We start from the raw sequence: 9,352 nt of genomic DNA, 5'->3' as shown, positions 1-9,352 counted from the left end.
TGCGATTTTTTTCCAAATTTTTTTATTACTTAAAAGCACTATAATCACTATAAAGCACATTAAATATTAAGAAACTAAAAATAATTTATAAGGTCAAAACAAAATAATGGTATATTGTTTTAAAGAAAAAAACTACTACCGGGGTTCGAATTTTGTCCAAAACCGTATCAGCTCTAAAAAAATACAAATACAAAAAATACAAATTTTCAGCTTGATACGTTCAGGGGTGTGCAAGGACAACATTTTTACTTTTCTAAGGGGAAAACATCCCACTTCCGGTTTATGAAATTAAATGATTTTTTTGGATTGCACTTAGCTATTTTCGTGAAGATCACACATGTTTAAGGGGTGGAAAAAAGTAGTGGAAGAAAAATCGAACAATAGTAAACTGCCATTTCCATTTGATGGAGACTTATAATTGAATACATAACTTAGTATTAAGCTTAAACTTCTAGATCTTACATTTAACATACAAAAAACGCGGCGCGTTATACATATATGGGAACATTCGAGCGAAACGGTAACTTTGAATTCTCACCAATCAGTCAAAATCCATCATAAGCGACCCAATTAAACTGTCATAGATGAATATTGAGAGTTTGTTTAATTAAACAATACTTTAAATTGAAGTCGAAACTATTCCCAAAAACGAGATATATGTGAAAACACATTACTCGAAAATTTGTTGAGATAAATCGATTGGTTGGAGGCACGGCAGACCGTTTCAAAGATTTTTAAAATTTAAGGTTCCCTTGACACAACATGAAAATATATAATAACAACTTATGTATCATACATGGTAAATAAGCACATTGTAGAGTGCTCATATATGTATGTAGATGTCTGAAATTGTGTAGAATTGAAATAAAATACGTAATTTTCGAATATTCATTTCACAATTTATTCATTCTTCATTATGGGTATGGGTAGTACTAATATATTAAAATGGAAGCGCGCTGCCATAATCGATCCACGATCTGTCCATTTGTCCCTATTTGGATCGTACTCTACCGTCGATTTTTCGAAAAAACCTCCTGTAATTATAACACACATTGATTAATATTTACAATAAAGTAGCAAACGATCACACAACATCCAGTAAGGAAGATAAATTTGTACTGGATTTAAACTCACCGACGCAAATGATTTTCTCGTCGAAAGCAATCGCCTTGTGCATCATCTTTGCTACAGGAAGACAGGCCACCGATGTCCATGTTTGAGACTTGATCTCAAATCGCTCCACCGATTTAAGAGCCGATGATCCAGCACTACCTCCAATAGCGTAAATGTAGTCCCCCATTGCGACAGCCTGAAAGTTGCAACAAATGGTATTCAGCGAAAACAACATAATTGTGATGTGTTTGTCTTTAAAGCTGATTAAAATATAAATCGATCAGTTGTAGGCTTTGTGAATATAACAATGAATTCCTACTGAAAAATTATGTCTTTTTTCTCTCATTGGTGGTGCTCTTGTCCAAGTGTTTTTTATCGTATCATAAATCTCCATGGTTTTGATTCTGTCATCAATATTGTTCACACCTCCAATGACATAAATGTTTTTTTCGAAAGTTGCTATTGTGAATTCATAACGTGTTGTCAACATATCAGCCACATTAGTCCACATATTCGTAACTAAATCATACCTGAAATGAAATGACTGTATCATTATTTGCATATTATGTGAAACAAATGCTGTAAAATTAATATTTATGTAGTATTCATTTTAATTTTATTACTTATTTATATCCTCATTAAATATACATATTATGTATATTTATGCAAATGTTTTGTATATTATCAGTTAGTGATAAAATTAGAATTTTCACGTGGTTTTCTCATTTGAATTTAAAATAAATTTTAAGATGACGTATTGAATTTAAAATAAATTTTAAGACATTAAAATAAATCTTAAATGGGTTGTAATATAAGACGAGGTTAAGAAAATCACAATTAAAATATGCTTAGGAGTAAATTTAGAAATCAAATATTACAAATCAAGTTTATTTGTTTCATAAAATCTATTTATATGCTTAGGAGTAAGTAATTCGTCGATACTGTATCTACAAATAGCCACATTCTAATACTAAAAATAATAATCTTTTGTATGACTGCCTTTAAAGCCCTGGTATTATACGTATATGTAATATATATATATATATATATTTACATATACTTGAAAAATGATCATCACTTAACTTGAAATCGAAATGAGAAAGGTCTTTCGACAAAAATAAATCCAAGTTTTAGTTGAGGATTACTTTAATTTCATTGTGTATGTACATAGTTAAGTGGATGTCTAATTAAATTTTATCCTTATCAGAAGGGATATTTTATCCTCATTAGAAGGAAAAAAAAACGATCACATCATCCTTCACATTTAGGTAATACATTTTTACATTATAAAGCAAATTTAGTAGCTAGGTTCAAATACATATAGAATGAGGAATAGGATACATATAGAAGACTACATATAGAATGTACCAGAATATATATATATATATATATATATATATATATATATATTTATATATGTGAGTAATATTTTGTAGAATTTCAGAAAAATAATCGGCTTCACAATCATTACTTCTGGTACATTCTATATGTAGTCATATTTCTCGATTTACTTACATATTTTGGCTTAATGTCGAATTTTAGCTATAATGTCATTCAAAAAATGTTTAATTTGAAGCAAATTAAAACGATAAAAAAATTAAAAATTATCTCGTTAAATACTGAAGGAAAGAAAAATTAAAATAATAATAAATATAATAATATATAAAATAATAAAAAATTAATTTTGAATAACTCAAGAAAATAACCTTTCCACGGAATTTAGAACTTGCATATCATTCCGTCCTCCGATTACGAAAATTTGGTCATCGATGACGGTGGCTGAAAATGAACACCTTTCTGATTGCATCCCTTGCAATTCTGTTGTTTCCTTTGTGACGAAATCAAAGCAAAACACCTGTGAAATTAGCAAAAAGTAAAATTAACATTTTATTGGATCTGGGCAATTGACGGAAGCCCTCAATTGTATGAAAAATTGAAATGAAACGTCTAGATCATTTTGCAATCGACTTTCGAATTTGGTTCTTAGTCTTAGTCTTATGGTGCTTACGCACCAAGCCAACGAACGGCCCACAGGCCAACTTTTAAAACCAATTTTAACAAAACAAAATGATTCAGGACAAATTTTTGTTGAAATTTAACAAATCCTTCATGGTTGATTAAACTTGCATTTCTGGCAGATTTTTTCGCCGAGTCCAAAGTTAATTTATCGTTACAAGGAAAAAGTATTACAATTTTAATACAAGAGATAAAATTGCATCTTTCGATGGCAAAATAAAATTTTGGATTTCATCTAGTTGAATCTAATAATTTGAATGTTCGAAACAATTAAATTTTAAAGTAGACGAAGAACTTTCCAAACTATATATAGAACACCTACATATGTATATAAGTTGAAAACAACTCTTGCAATATTTTCCGAAAACTAGTAAGCACGACTCCTGGATTCGGAATCCATTTTTCGTGACAGCTAAACCAGTAGGCTTAAAAATCTGATTGATTTAATTAGTGACTGATTTGAAACAAAAATACAAATATCAGCCTTTAAATGGTATCTGGGTGAGCTTGTCACAAGAGTACCACAATTTTTCAAAACAAGCCATTATTGTTTTACTTCCGTTTTCTACAACCTATTTATGGGAAGCGGGAATAATGATAGTCAAAATCTATTAATGGAAATAATGGTACCTTGTTTGTGACTTTTCCGTCAATAACACCACCAATAGTAATCAGCTTGTTATTCAAGACCACAGCCCCAAAATGAGCAGTTTCATTGTACAAATTATAATAATTTGACCATTTATCATTGTTAACATCGTAAACTTCAATTTTACCTGCAATCTTAAATTCAAAACAGACGTTATTAATGAAACTTATACTAGTGATTGTAAGAAATGAACAAATAAATAAATATGACAAATACTGCATCATTTTGTCCTCCAATAATTAATATGGTTTGTTTGCTGCACTTTCGAGGTTTACTATTTAAGGAAAGAAATCGAGGTCTTTTTTCAAGATTATGATGATAATCGAAGGTGTTCAAAAACATTTCACAGCAAGTGAATGAATCGGAACAGAGTGGTCTTACTTCGTCTAATATAAACTGAAAGTTTAGAAATTAACATTGGAATAATTATAATAAATATACATATCTATGAAATTTGTCACGGAGCAGGAAATACCTTGACGGGCAACAAAGGTAATCTGATATATTTCAACAGGGTGTCGACATGCTCTTTCCGAGACTCGAAGTTATTTAGCAGCCAAATCTTCAATCCTTTAAACGCTTGCTCTTCTCTCTCTACATTTAAATCATCCGACTGTAAAAGTTCACCCAGACGTTCACAAGTCATATTCAGAAATTCTTCTTGTTGGATTATCTGCATACCAATGGGATTTATTTATTATGTAAATTTGTTTTGAAAAAAAAATTGTTTTTTTTGTCGAGCTAAATTGCGTGTTTTGTGAGGGAAAAAAAATTAGATGCCTGACAAGAGGGGTAAAAATGTATTCAAATTAGAAAATGGGTGAAATTGGGACTAGTTCGGGTTGCATTATCATAGTCGAAAATTTCATTTGTAGTTACGTATATTAAAATCCACGATACAAAATACAACATGCTAAATATATAACATAGAGATATAAAGCAATAACATAAAGGCGTACCTCTAAATAATTCTTCGCAATAAAAGCTTTTGTTTGCTCAAGTAATTGCAAATATCCATGATGTTTGGCAAAATCTTCGATGAGAATGTAATTTTTACTGTCTGTTATTTTTTCGAGGTACAATAAACAGTACTCTTCGAGTTCACGCACCTGAATCATTCTAGAAAATTTGATAATGTTCTCAGCTTCATGTGGCTGCAAGTCTGAAATGAAAATTTGGACATGGATATGTTTATAAATGTTTTAAAAACACACGATTTCCATTCACCGGTGTTCTTACCAATTTCACCGAGGTACAAGAACTTAATCGCCTTCTGGACAGACTCCGCGAGTATCTCGTCACTGTCTTCCAAAACGATTTCGTTGGTCGCATCGTTTATTAAATTTTGGAAGAAATCGCTATTCGTAACAAGGATCAACTTGGGCACCGGAAATCTGGAAAATGCAAGTCGTTCGATATAAATAAGCATAACTTTATAGGCAAATATCAAATACTAACGAAAAGCACCAACCTGTTATTTCCGACTATCAAATCTACATTACACAGCAAATTTTGTTCGTAAATGTCAAACATTCGCTTTAGAATTTTTTTTGCACGTTTTTCGGTAAAATCTCCAATCAATTTTGACATTTTTGTTTAGAATTGACGTATGAATATATTCTGAAATATTGTTTTAAAAAAATTACTACTTCCGGTTTACGAATTATAACCAAAACCTTATCAATTCTAAGTTCGTACATAAATAGGAATACAATTATATATTTAAAACTAGTTTCCACTAGTATCGGCCCAAGCCGTTAGTATAGCTGAACACCATCATACATCTACCTGCTCCTCGCCTATCATGTCCAACTTTCCTAAAGAATACACACATAAGGTGGTTCAATATCAGATGACGGTTTATCATCATATGCTGGAATTAATTTTTCATCATATGCTGATCCGACAGTATGAGAAAATATGACATCGGGCTAATCACTGTTTGGTAGTGAAAATATTGAAATATTTGAAAACTTGTTCAACATAAAAACAATGTGCCGATAGACGGTGCGAACATTAGAATTTGGTTTTCATTATAATGTATACCTTAATAAATATCAGTTTGAGCGGCAACCAGAAACTCTCACGAACTCACGACTCCAGAGATCAAAGCTAGAGAAAAGAAATGTTTCAATATACAAAAATGACAATCATTTATTTTTTTTATGTATTTTGGGTCATCGCCGCATCTGTGTTTCGCATCAAAATATCTAAAATACATGTAATTGGAATATATTATATTATTTATATGGAGGAAGTCTGAAATGGCTATCAGTAATAAAATATTTAGGAGTAACATTTGACAAAAGAATGAGATGGGCACCTCACATTGAGGCAGCGAAACGCAAGGCGATGCAGGGTATATTCTCAATATACCCAATATATGTATAATCGCCATAGTTCTTTATCAACTCAAAATAAAATAAAATTATATCTCACGCTCATATTAACATTATTAACCTATACCTCGCCTTATTGGAATAACGCCTCGAATACTAACCTTTCCAAGTTCCAAATAATACAAAATAAATCCCTAAAAATAATTTATAACACACCCATATTACGAACTTGAAAAACCTGCATATCATAAATAATATTCCGTTAGTTACAGACATTACTAACAAACTAACTAGTGGATTCTATGACAGAATAACTAATAACACACTTGTTAAGAGTCTCGGTGATTACAACAAAATGTATATACCCTTCAGGTATAACACACAGATTGTTTTATATCGTCGACTTTAGAAAGTCTTTAATTAATATTATGTATTAGATGTATTCTGAGCATTTATAAGAAATGTGGAGAAATTGAAAAGAAAAACACGATGAATTTAACGAACATAAAAAACTAAAAGAAGCAACAGAATCAGAATTCAGAAAAAAAGATTTCATACTCCTTAGGAATAAAAATGGAAAGATCATTTTAAATATGGATGAGAAGAAATCAGAATGGACTTAGTACACAAAATGGCACTTTAAAGACAATAGAGAGACTGAAGGGCATATTGAAGATCCAGAAACAGGACCATTGGACCAAGTGGAACATGCTATAAAACAAGCAGAGTCGGAAAGCTACTGGACCGGATTTGATTCCTGCCGAATTTCTCAAGTTATTGGACGACAACAACATAGAAGATCTCACAAAACTCTTCAATACAATATATTTATCAGGCAAACTACCTAACGATTGGTTACAATCCATATTTATCCCGTTGCCAAAAAAGAGTAACGCGAGTATGTGTATTGACTTCAGAATTATTAGCCTAAAGAGTCACACTTTGAAGATCCTACTAAGGATAATACAGGGCAGGATTTACTCACGGTGTGAAGAGGCGATTGGCAGAGAGCAGTTTGGGTTCAGACGAGGCTTGGATACCCGAGAGACCCTTTTCTGCATGAAAACACCACTCCAAAGATGCAGAGAAGTCCGTAAACCTGTGTACATCTGCTTTATAGACTTTGAAAAGGCCTTTGACCGTGTCCAACACGCTCGCCTGATGGAAACTTTAAAAAATATTGGCCTGGATGATAGAGATATCAGATTGCTACGAAACATTTATTGGAATCAGACTGCAGTAGTGCGCGTCGATGATCAATTCACTGATTTGATTCCTATAGAGCTGGGCGTCAGGCAAGGATGCATCCTATCACCTACTCTTTTTAACACCTACACCGAATCCATCTTCCACGATGCTCTCCAAGAGGCGGAGGGCATCAAGGTGGGCGGCGAGACAATCACCAATATAAGATATGCTGATGACACAGTACTAGTCGCTGAAAATTTAGCAGACCTGCAAAGATCTCTAGACCGTGTACATCAAGAAAGCAATCGAAGAGGTCTGCGCATAAATATTAAGAAGACAAAATTTATGATAGTAGATAGAATGCAAACAGACACCGGTTATAACTTTGGATGGAGAGGTGATAGAAAGAGTGAAAAGATTCAAATACCTGGGTCCCTGGCTGAATGAAGAGATGGACCCAGATGAAGATCCAAGAATCCACACCGAGATGGCTAAAATTAAGGCGGCGCTTACAAACAAGCATCTCAATCTTCGTAAGCGTTTGAGATTCGCGAAGAGCTACGTCTGGACAGTGTCACTACATGGATGTGAGACGTGGACTCTGAAGACCAGAATGATCAGCCGCATCGAAGCTTTTGAGATGTGGGTCTACAGGCGTATGCTGAAGATCACGTGGACCAAAAAAATATCAAATGAAGCTGTCCTCGGCATGATAGGGAGTAGTTTCTGTCATCAAGCGGAGAAAGATGGAGTACCTCGGACACATGATACGGAGTCCAAAATACGAATTTCTCTGTTTGATAACCATGGGGAAAATAGAACGTAAAAAATGAATTGGCAGGAAAAAAATGTCTTGGCTTCGAAACATGCGCATGTGGAGCGATATGAGCGCTGAAGACCGATGTGGATATCTTCAAATAATCGACGAGGTGGTCGCCAACATCCGGATGAGGACAGGGCATTGAGAAGAAAGGCATGTTTCTATTGCGCTGTACATTACAATAATATAATACTACGATTACTAACGAAATTAAATGAAAATTGTAAAATAAAAAATGATCAGTAGATCAGTAGATGTATTGTGAACATAATTTAGTAATAATAAAGAGGATTTTATAAACAATTTTCGCTCGAAAAAGCATTTTTATTTCGTTTGAAATAATTTCACATAATGTCGCATGAGAAATGTGCAATATATCAGTGAACGCGCAAAAGAATGAAAATGTAATGAGAGTACATATAATGAGAGTGGCATTGATGTATAATACACTAGGTGGGCCCAGACGTGTTATTTTGGTCGGATATCTAGTATTCACTAAATGAGGGGTGTGGGGGTTTTTTCCCCTACGACGCAGCAGTACCTACGTACCTACTAAGAGAAACTGTACATGCGCCATGTAATTTTCATGCCCCAAAATGGAGACAAGTAAAACACGTGAGGGCGGATCTAATATATTATACATCAATGGAGAGTGCAGATTGATCTGTAGTAAATTGTATAGGTTAGAACAATGCATGGACATAAGGTTAGAAAATCAAAACAAACGTGTTAAACAAAATTTGCTATCAGACAAATCGCCGATCGATATAATACCAAAAGTGCATGGGACAAAATAATTTAGAATAAAGCAATAGATTTACTGTCGAAAAGTGCGCATAGATCGGACGATACTTCTTGTGACAGAATCTGTCAACACGTGCAGGTTTGACGAGCGATTTATCTGAAAGGTTGAGGGCGACAGGATTTTGCGTCCTCGGCTTTCGCTTCGAGCAGTGCGCGTAAAAACTAAACAGCGCGCGTAACGCGACCATTGCCGTAATTGAATGTTGAATAAAATGCTTACATTTTACCCTTAGTATAATCGTATCTAGTCTTGTGCAAAAGTTCATAAGAGCATTCAAGAATATGAAGTTTGTTTTTAATAATCGAAGTGTTTAGAAATATTTTTTTGGAGAAAATGTTCTGGTTTTGAATTTGAAAAAAATGGTTACTCGAAATGTAAGTTTCAACATTTGCGTGGGCCCTTTTGCCGGGCCCATTTCCAAC

The 9,352-nt window shown here is 33.3% G+C and overlaps 1 protein-coding gene across 1 annotated transcript; it reads right to left on the bottom strand.

The window, feature by feature from the left end:
• LOC143922935 (kelch-like protein 1) lies at positions 1–9,111 on the bottom strand. Its single transcript, XM_077446355.1, has 12 exons — positions 8,947–9,111; positions 5,825–5,890; positions 5,250–5,398; positions 5,018–5,172; positions 4,738–4,940; positions 4,254–4,451; positions 3,995–4,174; positions 3,760–3,912; positions 2,820–2,968; positions 1,433–1,643; positions 1,135–1,309; positions 1–1,034 (listed from the first exon to the last, which is right to left on the bottom strand). The coding sequence occupies exons 3-12, from the start codon at positions 5,366–5,368 to the stop codon at positions 901–903; spliced, it is 1,677 nt and encodes a 558-aa protein (XP_077302481.1). The 5' UTR covers positions 5,369–5,398; positions 5,825–5,890; positions 8,947–9,111; the 3' UTR covers positions 1–900.
• Between the last annotated feature and the right edge of the window lie 241 nt (positions 9,112–9,352).

Source organism: Arctopsyche grandis, chromosome 2, assembly GCF_051622035.1.
Source record: "Arctopsyche grandis isolate Sample6627 chromosome 2, ASM5162203v2, whole genome shotgun sequence".
NCBI lineage: Eukaryota > Metazoa > Arthropoda > Insecta > Trichoptera > Hydropsychidae > Arctopsyche > Arctopsyche grandis.
Note: the sequence above shows the minus strand (reverse complement) of the source record. Positions and strands in the feature narration are given on the sequence as shown.